The sequence below is a fragment of the Macaca thibetana genome, chromosome 16 (genome assembly GCF_024542745.1).
Source record: "Macaca thibetana thibetana isolate TM-01 chromosome 16, ASM2454274v1, whole genome shotgun sequence".
NCBI lineage: Eukaryota > Metazoa > Chordata > Mammalia > Primates > Cercopithecidae > Macaca > Macaca thibetana.
Window position 1 is genome coordinate 28852647 of NC_065593.1, and position 15526 is coordinate 28868172.

At 46.4% G+C, this 15526-nt stretch overlaps 1 protein-coding gene across 1 annotated transcript; it reads right to left on the reverse strand.

Moving 5' to 3' along the window:
- Window positions 1-552: 552 nt before the first annotated feature.
- LOC126939580 (acid-sensing ion channel 2-like) lies at window positions 553-1867 on the reverse strand. Its single transcript, XM_050765005.1, has one exon. It carries the CDS (start codon window positions 1324-1326, stop codon window positions 637-639), a length of 690 nt encoding a protein of 229 aa, XP_050620962.1. The 5' UTR covers window positions 1327-1867; the 3' UTR covers window positions 553-636.
- Window positions 1868-15526: the final 13659 nt, after the last annotated feature.

Genomic DNA, 15526 nt, shown 5'->3' on the forward strand with positions numbered 1-15526 from the left:
TTCAAGCCAAAGCTCCCAGACAAGGCAGCCGGGACCGGTTCACCCTCACAGGCATCTCCCTGACTGCCTTGCACACGTGCCTCCGCCTAGACCCTCCTCTCTGCCCAAGCACTCTGAACATCTCTTTGCTTCAACCTGCCAACAGATCAGATGGAGCCCTGGGGTCCCCGGCCTCTCCTCTCCCCACATGGAGCTCAGAATTCACACAAGGAAAGGAAACAAGGAGACTTCCACACCTCTGCAGCATCACCTGCTCCAGCAAGCTCCCAAAGCCACTGGAGCCAGGCAGACTGCCTGGGCCCCACACCCCCTTCTCTGACGGCTTTAGCTCCAGCCCAGCCCACAGGATGCAGTGCCTGATGCCACTTCCGAGCAGACACACACACACACACACACACACAGAATGCCACCTCGTCAATGACAAGCTGTTCCAATCACACAGCTCGGACCCCAAGCGCACCGGACAACGGACAGCCCAGGCCTCCACCCTCTGACTGGGAGGAAGCCAACTCAGCACGTCTGGGGAAGTGATCCCCCACCGCAAGCCCTCCACTCACCCTCCATATTTGAACTGACAGCAGTGCTCTATCCTGGCCGGTAGTCTTCCCTGCAACTGGCTCCCACAACTCTGACCAACTACCCTCGTGGCCTTCGTGTGAGGCACTGCTCTCTCTCCTGTCCCAAAGCACAAGGAGACCCCAAACCAAGCAGGAGACCACCAGCGCACCACTTCTCCAGAGGACCAGAGTGAGCTGAAAACCAAGTACTCACTGTGGTGAAGTCTTGGTGGCCGCACTCCTGCCCTTTGAACTTGCAGTAGAGCATCATATCCTTCAGGTCATGGCCCACACGGTGCAGGAACTCCAGCATGCTGAACTGCTTGGGTTTGTAGTGCTTGAAGTTGGCCTTCTGCCGCAGGGCTTCCAGCACAGAGGGGTCAGCCAGATGGGGGTCCGGGATCTGCAAGTTGACATCCAGCAGGGCCAGCAGCTCCCCCGCATGGTACAGGTCGTTGGTGGTGAGCCTGGAGAACCGGAAGCCATTGAGGTTGCAGAGGGTCACAGCTGGGAAGACCAGGCTTTGAGCCACCACTTCATCCACCTTGGTGACGTGCTGGTAGGAGAAGTAGTAGGACACCCTCTCAGAGCTCTCCACCAGCAGCAGGCCCAGGGAGCCCACGAAGGCCACTGCCCAAAGCACACGCCGGATGGTCAGCGGCCCATACACGAAGATGTGGCGGATGCCATGGAGGGTGGAGGTGTTGGCGAAGATCTGGATGCTAGAAGGTTGCAGGCTGCCCTCGCTGGGGCTCTCCTTGAGGTCCATCGGGACCCTGTGCAGTTCTGCAACTGGCTTCAGGTTGGTCGAATTTCAGAGAAGAGTTCCCAGTCCTCGGGCTCTGCTTAAACCTTGACGTTCAGGGGAGAGAACGCAAGGCAAGCATCGGGCCAGACGCTGTGAGTTTATCCTGAGAGCCCAGCCGCACGCTGACAGGGGTGAGTGTTTATATAAAACCCATTCAAACTCTAGCTCCTGATTTTTTCCAGGCGATAAGGAGGGCTGGTTTTATTTAGGGAGACACCAAGGTGATGTGGAAGAGATGTGGGTGGGAAGGGAGAGCTTAGCCAATGGAAATAAAGTCCTCCCCCCTACACACGCCACTAGAGACAAGATTAAAAGCGAGAGCGAGGGAGAAAATGCTTAAAACAAGTCGCTGAGCAGCTCGGAGCCTGTTAACCAGCGCATAATGCCCCATGTTAACCATCCTGGGGGATGTCAGGGCGGCCACGCTGATGCACTGCGGTCGGGCGCAGCGGCACAGCCTTCAGAGCTCCGCCGCTCGATTCTTGTTCCCATGATGTTTTGGACTCCGGATGCCGTTTCTCGCCGCCGGCCTCCATCCCTCCTCTCCTCCTCCTCCAGGCCCCCTTTTGTGGGCAGAATTCCAAATGCCAGCGGCCGCTGCTAGCACCGGGGAGAGGAGGCAGCGCGCGGCACGGAGAGACGAGGACCGGTATCCGGAGACTGGGGACGGAAGAGGGGGGCGCAGACCGTGATCCATTCTCCCCCCGCCTCCCCGGAGAAAAGGGACAACCCCCAGGTCACAGAGCCTGCCTGCTTCTCCCGCCCCAGCTTCCTGTCCCTGCTAGGCTGCCTTTGGGGGAGGGGCAGGGCGGGGGAGAAGGTCTGGTGGGGGCTGGGGACTTTCTCCAAGTTTTCTTTTTAGCCCTTTTTGAGGGGAGCTAGTGGGGGCTTCTTCGAGGGTTGACATGACACCCCGCCCCCCGGGTGGCAGGAAGACAGTGCTAAACTCCCAGGAGCCAGGTGTGAGGTTGGAGGCGGCATTCCTTTGCATCAATGTCAGGGATCCCAGGTTAGACCCAGCCTGGGATCTCCAGAGCGGAGAATGCTAAAAATGCAGAAGGAAGGGGGCGATCCAAACCCACAGTGCCTCTGATGCAGACAGCGAGGGGGCATTCTAGGGGAGCAGCCAGGAGCCCCTCCTGAGACAGAAAAGCCAGGTTGCCCCTGGAGTCTCAGAGAAAGAGCAACAAGTAGTCCCCTCCCCCGCCCCCACATAGCTGTCGGGATAGTCTGTATTTGAAAGAGAAAGACAACTGGGACTCCAGGTAGGACTGGCTGCAAACCATTCCATTAGGGCAGTGTGTGTGTGTGTGTGTGTGTGTGTGTGTGTGTGTGTGTGTGTGTGTGTGTATTCTGATCCTGATTTGTCAGATGGAAGCACAGCTGGAACTATAGGTGGGAGCAAAGAATTAGTCTTTCCACCGCCTACCTCCTTTTTCCTGAAACTCCACTGGCAGTCAGCTCCTGCTAGCAAGTGTGTGTGGCTTGCCCTTTTGTCCCATGCCAGAGCTCAAATGACTAGAACCTACTGAATCAATGGTGCTAAATCCCCATCAGGAGGAAGAGAACAGAAAGTCTGAGTGGCCATCCCAAGCCACACTGCCAAGCTGGGGCAGAGCCACATGGAGTCACCTTGATGAGCCAAGTTCTCATCTTCAGGGCTTTCCAGGCTTAAATCATACTCCTTGGACGATGGTGGAGAAGGCAGCTGAGGGCATGTCCCTCTAGGTTTAACTCTACTCTGAAATATGTTTTCATCCCATCTGGACCCCTGCTAAACTAGGTCCACTGACAATAACGTCCAGGTGCACTCTGAGGCATTAATCAGTGGTTTATTGATCCTGGGAGCTCAGAGAACAGAAGCATCACAAGCAAGCACAAATGGCCAAGGCTGATAAACTTCACATATTTGTTAACCAAGAGGTCCTGGACTTCTAGGATAGGACACAGGTTTTTAAAGCAGGAGGATAAAAATTCACAAAGGTCTACCATGTGTCAGGACCTGTGTGAGGGTGTCATATCATCTTACTTATCCCTCTTAACTATCTTGACAGGTTATTATCCCTATTGTACAGGTGAGGAAGCTGGGGCTCACAAAAGTTAAGTGCTATGTCCAAGTTACAGTTTGTGGTGTCAGAGGTGGGACTTGAACTCAGGCATATTTGTCTCCAAAATGCAAGTTGTTAAAGCAGATCCGGAACACTTCTTCCCAAATTTAGGAAGGGAGCAATCCTTTCTATGCCTTATCCCTGATTACACACACACACACACATACACACACACACACACACACACACACACACATGTCAGTTCCTCACTTATGTAAAACAGCTCTATGCCTTTTTTTTCTACCACACCACACCTCTGTTGTCTTTTTTTCTTTCTTTCTTTCTTTTTTTTCCAGCTCCAGGCCCTCTCCTACAGGAAGACTTCCTGGATTAATCTGCTAATCTTCAGCTCATCCACCTGTTTAATAGGTATGTTGGCCTCTAACTCTGTACCAGGCACTGTATGGTTTTGGGGAAACAAAATGAAATACATGTCCTTCCTTTGATAACTCAAGGATCAGCGGGGGAGGAGGCAGAGAGATAGGTATGCACACAAGTCCCTGCTCCATGGCGTGGACAGCAAGAGAAGCAACATGGCTCATGGGCTCCTGGTATTAGCGCTACCCAGCTGGAAATTCTGTTGCTCCATATCCCTTCATGTTCCTTCCACCTCCAGCCGTCTCCCAGGCTGCATTCCACCCTCCTCCCCACCAGCCTAGATCTGTTTTCTCCATGAAGCCTCTTCTTTTCACAGGATCATATTTTCTCTCAGTTCATATCCCAGACATGTTTTCTCGTGTGTGCAGAGATGGGTCTTGGGGTTGCTCTAATTGCTCCTTTCCCATTTAGACTCTGACTGCTTACCTCTACCCTTCCACATTCGTTTGTTTTAAGGATTATAAACATAACATGGTGCCTTTGACCTTGGGGGAAGTGACTAAACTTCTCTGAACTTCAGTTTCCCCACCTCCAAAATGATGGAGCTTAGAATCCTGCCTCATAGAACTTTTGTTCAAATGAAATGAGGTCTGGATTATAAAGTGTCTGGTACAATTTAGACGCTTAGCAATTGACACTTCCTCTCGATGACTACGAAGAGAACATTCTTTTTTGATGTTGGTGCTCTCTTACAGGTGATTGGAGAACGGTTGATATCTCTAGCAGACATCATTTGCCCAGAGCAGTGTTTACCTGTTAGTGTCACCATCCCTTCCCGGAGACCAGGGTCAAACACTCTCCTCATGCTGTTCTGCTTCCTGTCCATGGCCTTAAGGTCTTCTCAAAGTCTTCTGAAGCAGCTCTTGACTAAAGCTTTCCAAGAGGGTAAGGCAATTTAGGGTGGGAGGCAGGAACTAGAAGAGAATAGCCCTAATGGTGGATTTCACAGCCGGGCACTTGGCTCTGTGCTTAACATTTGGTGGATGTTATCAGTAACTCTGAGAGGAGGGTACTGCCAAGCCCATTTTACAGATGAGAAAGCTGAGTACAGAGAAAACAGCTAACTTGCCCAAGGTCCCTCAGCTGAGGGAGAGGGCTCAGCTGAGGCAGAGGGCTTAAATGTCAAATCCAGGTACGTCTGAGTCTGAAGGGTGTGGTCTACAAACTCAATAGATACGCTTCAACAAGACCTCAGTGGCACAAACTATCATGGCAACGGTCTCGAACAGGAACTGAATTATAGAATATTCTTTAAGAAATACTGCTATAACATTTTCTAGCATCTGTAGCAATTCAATTTGATGGCTAATAAAATGCTTCTACATATCTCTTCTTAAAAACCCTCTTTAATTGACAATACTCATTTGCAATTAGCAGTATGGTTTACATAAAGGCATCAGATATTCTATGATTCTTAAAAATGCTCTTGTGTTATTCAGTTGGTTAAACATTCCCCTCTTCAATCAGGTCTACAATACCTATTTGCTTGGCACTAGTGGTAACAGAGATTGGTTTTGGAGTGGGTCAATTTGGCCCAGATTTTTAAGCATTGACCTAATTGTGTATAATTATGGTCTTTTTGGTGAAGTGTATGACAAAACATTAAAGAACTTTTCAGACAAACTCATTTGCAAATCAGGCAATTTAACCCCCTACTAGACCACATGCCCATATTTCTGCTGTGGCAAATTTATTCGTTTATGAATAAATAAATGAAGTCAGGAATTAATTTACTTTCTATGACCCTGAGATTTCTACTCTGAGATGCAAGGAGGGGGACCCTCTTCTAACCCTGGGGAACCTAAGGCCAGTCCTGAGCCTGGTTTCTGGGGAGGGTCAAAAGCTCAGGGTACAGCCTCCTGCCTCTGCAAAGAATAACAGGCAGGAGTTAAGGAAACTGAGATCTACAATCAGCTCGGCTCGAATGCAAATTTGCTACTTAACATGTGCTGGGTACATGCCACTGCCACCACCCCCTAATTAGGGGGGGAAAACATTCTGTTCTAGTAAACAGATGACATTATAATTTGAAACTCCGTGACCTCGAAATACAACTTTTCCCTCTGGTTTGTCATCCCCATAAAGAAGGGTTAAAGATCAACTATTGTAAAACCAAAGCATCTCTTTGCTGTTGGTTGGTTTATAAATAAACACCTCATACAACACCTATTCCCATTTAGTTACCTGGTGAACACTTAGCAAGTACTTTGTCATGACAAGTATACCAGGGAAGCGTGTGAAGCAAAGCCAGACATTTAATGGGTAGTTCACCCAGATTTTGTCTATAGCTGGTTTTCTTTTTTCTTTCCAGGCAAAACCTACGGTACCAGTCCACACTGAGTGGACCTCTGGGGCTCCCAACTGCCGATTGACCTGAACCCCAGAGTGAACTCGTGTTGCTTTGTGGCTTTAGGAAACCTTGTAACATCTCTGTGCTGTTTTTTCATATGTGCTAAATCATTCCTGAGGCCTCCTCCTCCTGCTGCAGTTTGACAAGCCTTGACCAAATCATAAACTCCCAGTTAATGGGATAAAAATGAGCTTGAATCTGGGATTCTGGTCATTAACCCCATGTCACCATCTGGTCCAGCAGTTTGATGGCAGGGCTAGGTGAATTCTAATCACCCAACACTTGTTAAACTGCAGATTCCTGCTTCCCCACCCCTGCTGACTCAGCATCTCTGGGGTGGGGCCTACAAAGGCTCTCTTCCTTGATGGGGTTATTGAGGGCAGCTCTGGTAACCCACCCAGGACCAGACCTGATGAGGAGTTTCTCCTATGCATCAGGCACGCCGGATCTGTTTGCGGAGTTTCATACTTGGATTTTCCTCTGCCTGGAGAGTTCCTTGCAGCTGGCTTCTTCTGTGTCATGGCCCCAGAGAGGTCTTGGCTGGTCTCCCTATCTCCACCCTCCACCATGCTCACTATTCCATTACAAGTTTCCTTTTCTACCCAGTACTAATCATTTTCTGCAGTTCATCTCATCTCCTTGTGAACTATCTGTTGGTCCCACCAGAAAGTAAGTCTCCACCTAGGGGCAGAGACCCTGCCTGGCTTGTTAGAAGCTATATCCCCAGGATTGAAGCATATGAGAGATGCTCAGAAATATAAAAATTAATGAACAAATGAACTCATGAGTGAATTCGTTCAGCTCTGATGCTGAGGTTCCCTCTCTGAGATGAAAGAATGGGGGACCTTCTAATCCTGGGGAACCTGGGGCCTGCCCTGAGCCTCGTTCCTGAGGCAGGTGAGGAACCAACCCCGCCAATCCACTCAACCCCGTCGATTGTTACCCCCGCCACACAGGGAAGACCTCACTGGAGCCAGAGTCAGTGTAGGGGGCAAGAGGAGTCTGTGCACCCAGAGAATCTTGGCTGAGGTTGCCTGATTTTAAAAATCCTGACTTCAGGAGCTATTGACCAAGTACTCCTTAGCTTCATTGTCTACAAAACCACAGGTGCAGGTGAAAGTTGACATTAGGTATGAACTGAATACTGTTTAGCTACCCTATTCAAAAAATTGTTTTTGTTTGTTTGTTGAGACAGGGTCTCACTCTGTCACTCAGGCTGGAGTGCAGTGACATGGTCATAGTTCACTGTGGCCTCGAATTCCTGGACTCAAGCTCTCCTCCTGCCTCAGCCTCCTGAGTAGCTGAGACTACAAGGTGCCATTACATCCAACTAATTTTTTAAATTTTTTTTGTAGAAATGAGGGATCTTCCCATGTTGCTCAGGTTTGTCTCGAACTCCTGACCTCAAGGGATCCTCCTGCCTCAGCCTCCCAAAGCAGCGGCCACAGGCATGGGCACTGCACTTGGCGTAAAGAAATATTCTGTCTTCACTTCTAACTTGGAATGAACTGCTTACCTTGACACTTCCCATACCGGCTTCTCTCCACTTTTCAATCTAACAGGATAATGATGTCATACAGAAATAACTTACAGTAGGTATTTAGTAAATGCTGGTGTGCAATATGAAATAAAATTCACAAGAGGAATTCCAACCTGTTCCTTATCCTCAAATAATTTTTTAATAGTCAAAAATTAGTCTGAAATTTGAGTCCTTGCCCTTCAGTATAAAATCAGTAGCTTCTAATTTTCCCTTATTTTGTTTGCTTTAAAGAGGCACACCTACCTATAGTCCCTTAGTCATGTAAAGGCTGACACCTCCCCACTGGTCTGAAGTGGGGCTTCTGGACCATGCCTGATCGCAGCCATCTGATCCTAAAGAACCTTTAACCAGGTACCTTTGTTTAAAGAAACAAAAGTCCTCTCCTAAATAAAAAAAGCAGGCCTGGCTCGAATCTCTCCAATGGGTGAAGGAAAGTACCCAGGAGCAGGAGACTTGGATTTCTGATTTTATTTCATGTTGTTTCCCTTCCTCAAAGGTGTGAAACTCCACCCCACACCACTCCTTTCCTGTTCATCCTCTACTGGAAGTGTTTTTCTCTAAATAATTTTTATTTTCTATTTTTGTCTGTATGTGTTCTCGTCTTTTATTCTACTTCTGCCCCTCTTTCCCCTGGGAAGGAAAAATAGAAGAAAGAAGCCATCTCTGTTTGCTTTCTCTCTGTCACTCAATCTCTGGAGCCAACTGCTTCACAAATAAAGAGAAATGCACAGAGAGTCCCTGAAGCCCACCATCAACAGACAGACTTTCAACAAAACTGTATCAGCACCACCTGATACAGGTGGAGAGGAACAATGCTAGAGAAGTTCGTCCTTGCCCAGTTCCTGGGTGGAACTTCCTCTCCCCCTTGTGTTCTACGCGTGTGGTTACAGCTGCCTCTGATCTTTGGTGACCAGCGGTTGGCAGTGGTGGTATTTTAGCATACCTTGATCATCGTGATTATTACACAGCTTCCTTTACTCAACAACCCCACCTACCTTCTTCTAGCCATACCCCCCACCTCCTCCCATCTCTATCCATCTCTCCACTTTTTAAAAAAATACTTGTGTGTACAGATCACAGCGCACTTCATTTATGTGCCTATGCACATTTGATGACTTCCATATTCCCCACACGAGTAGTTGTGTATTCATTTTAATTCACTTTATTTCTTTCCTATCTCTTTCATAAAATAAAATGAAATAAAAGTAATGAAATGAGAATAAGAAAGAGAAAACTAGAACTGAGGGGGAAAAGGAGAAATGCATCTATGTTTGTAATCACGTTCATCTTTCTCCATGCATCATTATGCGTACTATAATGAATTCATTACACGTATTTTAACATGTAGGCACTACATGGGGATGTGGTGTGTACTTACCACCTCTATAGTGGTAGGCACTGCAAAGGAACAAACAAAAGGTAAAAGGCATAGTCTCTACTCTCATGGGACTTTTCACCTCATGGATGAGGCACTCATAATGTCTTTTATCTGTGTCCCACTTGATGTGGAACTCTTTAGTAGTCATGATCCTATTCGATTTCCATAAGCAGAAGAGGGGTCACTGTTTCCATGTTATGACAGAGGAAACTGAGGTTCAGAGAGTGGAAGGACCCTGATGAGATAATAAATGGAACTGGGACTCAAATCCTGGTTTCCTGACTCAACATTTCATATTCTTTCTACTCTGTCATTATTCTTTAGTCAAGTTTCTCCACAGACAACTCACTGAGCCACAACATATGAAGCAGCATGGTAATGCCACTAGACTGGTCACGATCAGAAGACGTGGCCCCAGGGAAGAGAAAGCAAGAGAGCTGGAGAGAGCAGAGAAAGCATCAAGGAAGGGCTTGGCTGTGCAGCTCTAGCCGGGAAGTCCTTCATTTCAGTCCCCGAGTGTCCCTGTGTGTCTCATCTAAAAAGCAAAAAAAGAGGAGAACTAGAGCTTATGGTTGAAGGCGTGAGAATGAGGTGTCTTTTCCCTCTATCTCTGTAATACACAAGTATAAATACTATATATACATATGTATATGTGTTCCTTTTTTCTGTGTCTGATTATGCATGCAATTTAGCAAGGATTTATTGCCTAATTTTGGTCTGGGCACTTTGCTAACGTGATGGGGGAGGATATCAAGAAGTAAGGGACACAACTTCATTGTCCCCAGAGACTCCTGGGGGTGGGCAAGGCAAGGTGTCTGTTCATACTGCTGGGGGAGCTCTGGATTAGGGGACATCAGGAGACATGACATTGAAATGTCCTACACAGTTCTCTGTACAGATTGGATTTCCATGGAAGAAAGAAAATCAACATGTATTGGGAGTCAACATCTCATTCAGTCCTGTGAGTTTATTCTGCCTGTTTTTCAGACAAAGAGACTAAGGTTTCAAGAGGGTAAGTAAATTGCCCACAGTGTCACTGCTGGTGTGAGAATGAGCTTTGGGGTCATTGAGTCATGTGCTGCCCAGGTACCTTGTAAGGCCGTGAAGTGTTATGGGTAAGGGTTTGGGTGCTGCCATCCAGGTGATTGTGGATGTAAAGCCTGGGCCCACCCACACCAGCAGTGTTGTTTGAAGCATGCTGTTGAACTTGCCTAAACTTCAGTTTGCTCATCGGTAACATGGGAACAGTAACAGTGCCCACCCCATAAGACTGATGGGAGGATGTGATGAGCTAAAGTGTGTAAAGTACCGATAAGTATCTAATAAAGTCCAGTAACTGTGTCACTATTAATACCATGGTTATAATCACTACTTTTGTCTAAAGGAGACCCAGGTGACATGAAGCTATTATGCCCTGTGGACTTGAGATCTTGAATTAGGGTTTGATTGTGAAACTACCAGACAAGTAGTGGGATTTAAATATTCATAGACCAGGGTCCATCTAGGTCTCGTGGGACAAGGAAGGGACCCTTACAGTTGATTACCCTGAGATGGGAGAGGAAACTCTTCTAGAGGCATTTACACCTTACTAAGCATTTCTGGTATATCAAGCTCTCTGCTAGCTTGTGAGGATGTTATGTTCATTAAGACGTGTTCCCATAGGCTCTGGTCCAGCTTCTACCAGTTTTTAGCTGGACCACTGGTTTCTCCTAAGACAAACACAGGAGCCAGATGACTTCTGTAGTGCCTTGTAGACCTAGTCCAGTCCTTGGTGGTTCTGTGAACATTCACCCAGGCTCTGTCCCATAGAAGTACCAGCAGTCTTTCCAGGGGAGAGACTAAGGGACTCTTGCTCCTTCATCCTCTGTAATGGTTTGGAGCCTGAACAGCCTCCAGCCTGGGCCAAGTGATCTTGGAGGATGCACTTCTTTATCCCAGTCCCTCATCAGTGCCTCCTATAAGAGCCCCACCTGCTTTTCTGAGCAATTGACTCCTACATCCATATATCTCTACCACTCCTCAAACCAAACTGCCAACCACCTCTAAGGCAGCTATTGGTTTCACTGACCATAATGGAGTGTGTTCTGTGTGTAGTCACAGCACTAAACATCAGAAGGGATTCAAAGAGGAATCAGGCTAATGCCTTTCATCCAAGGAACTGGCAGATGGATGAGCCAGACTGGCATGCACGAAGTCAGCACAAGGGAATAGGCTGTGATGAAGCTGGGTGTGCAGGGGACTGAGAGAGGAATTAGCATTCAGTTTCCAATCCTAGTGCTGTAGCTGGCATTAAGGCATTCTATTACTCTCTCCAGACACAGTCAACTTTATTCTTCAAGATAGACACTTGCTATATGTCAATAACTATGCCAAGAATGTATATGCATTATATAAGTTAATGAGAGTTTCTCAGCTTTAACACTGTTGACACTTTGGGCTGGATAATTCTTTGTTGTGGGGAGCTGTCCTGTGCATTGTAGGATGTTTAGCAGAACCGTTGGCCTCTATCCACTAGACACTAGCAGCGCCACCCCCTTCCCCAATTGCAACAACCAAAAATGTTTGCAGACATTGTCAAATGTCCCCTGGGGACAAAATCACCTTCAGTTGGGAACCACTAAGTGAATCCTAATATAGACCAGTGACATAGGTACAGTGATCATTTCTACTTTACAGTAAACTGAGGCACAACAAGGTTAAACCATATGTCCCAGGTCACAGAGCTAGGAGGAGCTGGGAGCAGGGCCAATCTGTTTCCACAGCCCTTAAGCTTACTGTCCTTCCTGCTTTGCCTATCTCTGCATGCATGGTGATGAGAACTCTGTAATACTCAATAAACCCATGCAAAGATGAACCATTTCTAATGTCAAGCCCCACTGTTTATACTACATTTACTATCTTACCTTCCATAAACCACACAGCAACTCTTCAGTGTAGCTCCTGCTCCCATTTTATAAAGGAGCACACTGAGACCTGGATTGACAGGAAGGGATTGCCCCAAGTCACAGAGCAGAGCAGCTATCAGAGGCTGGCTTTGGGCCCACGTCTTGTACTTCTACACTCTCCAGTACTCAGAGAGTTGAGTAAACACCCATTAAACTATGGCAGGCTGGCAGGCAACTTAATAAAAAAATAAATGCAAATCCAGCATGATGGATATATTTAGCAGATAAATTATTACGTGATGGTATAAAAATAGATCAAGGGAGAGCACATGAAATTGCAAGCCTGACTGTGTGAGAGACAGGGAAGGCGCATGGAGAGCGTCGGGTACATTTAATTAACTTTGCTGGGAAAACATTCAGAGGCTGCCACCTGAAACCAAAACATTCATGGGCTCCACTTAAAGCCACAATACATGTAGTTCTATTGAGAAGAGTTATAATCCGATAGAGTTTGAATTCATTGATTAAAACAATGTCAGTGCTCAAATGCTTTGGTGGGTAAACCCGATTCTTACCCGTATATAGGATAACCAGGCATGCATTTGTGGGCTGTGTGACCCATAAACTCGCTGACATTAAAATGTCCCACTCAGTTTTCTATGCAGATGGATTTCCATGGAGAGAAGGAAATCAGCATGTATTGAGAGTCAACATCTCATTTAGTTCTATGAGTTTATTCTGCCTATTTTAGGCAAAGAGAATAAGGCTTCAAGAGTGCCACTGCTGGTGCAGGAATGAACTTCCAGAAAGAGTCAAGTTCATTGAGTCATACCACCAGCCGGATGCCTTGTGAGGCCACTGAGTGTTGTGGGTAAGGGTTTGGGTGCTGCTGTCCAGATGACTGTGGGTTTAAATCCTGGGCCCACCCACACCAGCTATGTTACTTGCAGCATGCTATTGCACTTGTGTAAACTTCAGTTTGCTCATCTGTAAAATGGGAGCAATAACAGTGCCCACCTCACAGGACTGTGGGAGAATGTAATGAGCTAAAATGTGTAAAGCACTGATAAATATATATTAAAAGCTTGGCAATGATAAGATGCCATTATCAATATGATTACTGTAACGCTAATGTCTAAAGGAGGCCCAGGCGGCATGGAACTATACCCTGTGGGCTTGCGATCTCTCTTTGTTCCATGCCAAATGGAAAGCATACAGTCATGAATCAGGGTTTGAGTGTGAGAGCAGACAACGAGTGAGATTTAAATATTCATTAGTCAGGGTTCATCTAGGTCCCTGGAGACAGGAGAGGATCCTCACAATTAATTTCTGGGCCCTTTTCCCTGAGATGGGTGGGGAAACTCTGCTGTGGTCATGTACACCTTATTAAGCACTGCTTGAAATCCTCCCTACTACAAAAGTGCTGTGATTTCAAGATTTCCCTCTTTTCTGGGAAAACCATAGCACAAGAATCTACGCTGTAAACCCTACGCCTACTTAAGCCCAGAAGGAGCCTGTTACCTCATAGAAGAATCTTATTTTGCCTTGAGAAGAAGCAGTTATCAAGTGCTCGCGGGGCTTCAGCTGTTTTCACATCCTTTTCATTTTGAAACTCAACTGCCCTGCAGATCTTGTGACCCTTGTCTGATAGGCGAGGCACCCAAGAACATGGGAATGAATGCATGTGCTCGTGGTTTTCATAGAATTTGGGGCATTGGAAAAATGGAAGGTGGGTGCCTCTGGGTCTCAGAAATTTGCACGTCAGAACCCCTCCTAAGGGGTGTCATACGTGTCTCTGAGTCTTGTATACGGAGATATCCAAGCAGGAGTGGAAGAATGTTTTTTAAAAAGTAACAAAGTCAGGCCTAGTCGATATGACTCATTATAACATAACATTTTCCCCTGTCTCTCAAAACAGGAGAATTAGCTCACTAACTATTATATAAGCTCTTTGAGGAAAGAGAACAAGTCTAATTGAGCATTACATCCTCAAAGACTGGCAGAAATCTTAAAACACCAGAGATGCTCAAAACTACGGAAAGAAAAAAAAATGTCCTCAAAGAAACAAAACTTCAGCACATATTCTTCTTTTTATTCAAGTATCCACTGATTTACTTTCATGGGCCAGGCTCTTGGGTACAATGTGCATGTGGCAGTTCAGGTCCCCACCCTCCTGGGACTTGGTCTAACCAGTGCTTCTGCACAAATGAGCTTCCAGCAGTTACATATTCTCTGATATTGCAAGATGAACCATAGGCCCTTAAAGAAGAAAATAAAAAAGAAAGAAAAAGCACTTAACAATTGCATTCTTTGTGTTTTTGCCAGAATGGACCAGAAACTACTAGCAATTATGTTGAAGCCATTAGTGCAAAGCCAATTTGCTTCTAGAGTTACAGTTGCACTCTAGGAACTTGAGCTACACTCCAGAGAGATCATTAGTTGTTGTAGACATGTTACTGAGGGCAGTGGTGTCATTTCCAGTCTGGAATGCCCTCAGTCAAGTGTGGGAGCAGAAAATGGGGGTCAACATAATTAACCTCATATGATTTTGGCAGGACTTCTTGCAAAATCACCCATATGCACTTAACATTTCTTTCAATTGAATGATCTCAGTGTATCAGTTTTATCAAAATATTTCTCTTTTTCTTTTTTATGTTCCCACCTGGCTGACCTTTTTTTCCTTTTTTTTTTTCTGGCTTTCAATACAAACACCTTAGCTTACTTTCTTTTATTCCCTTCTCCCTTCCCATCCCCAATAGCAGACGGTTGTAACTAATGGAACTCACAAGTATTGCTGGTTGATGCCTTTGCTAGGATTTTCAGTACCATAATCCTTTCACCAGATCATAACTCTCAGGAGAAAACGCCTCATTTCTCCCTTTGTAAAAACTTTCCTTGACTTTGTTTCAATTGAATCACCTTCACTGACCCCAGGCCTCCATTAACTATATCCATCCAAATCATCTGTTTCACCACTCAATGCCCGAGGCTGCGGCAGACATCCCGGCAGCATCCCATCTGACCCAGGAGATGACAGAGTGGGGCTAACAAGGATTCAGGAGTCAGTTCTGGGTTCCAATACTGTTTCTACCAGTCACTGCTGGAGATGGGCCCTTCAACGGCTCATCGGTAGAATGAAGATAACAACATTTATCAGCTTGTAAGAAATAAAACGGATAAGTATGTGAAGTTTCTATCAGTGTGGATTTAGAAGCTTAATTCCATCCTCTTCATTCAACAAACATGCCCTGAATTCCACCTATATGCGTTGCACACGACATAAGTTTTACAGCTGGGTGCATTGGCTTAACTCTGTAATCCCAGCACTTTGGGAGGCTGAAGCAGGAGGATGGCCTTAGTCCAGGAGTTTGAGACCAGCCTGGGAAACATGGTGAGATCCTGTCTCTACAAAAAATTTTAAAACTTAGCTAAGCATGGTGGCATGTGCCTATGGTCTCAGCTCCTCAGGAGGCTGAGGAAGGAGGATTGCTTGAGCCCAGGAGTTTGAGGCTGTAGTGAATT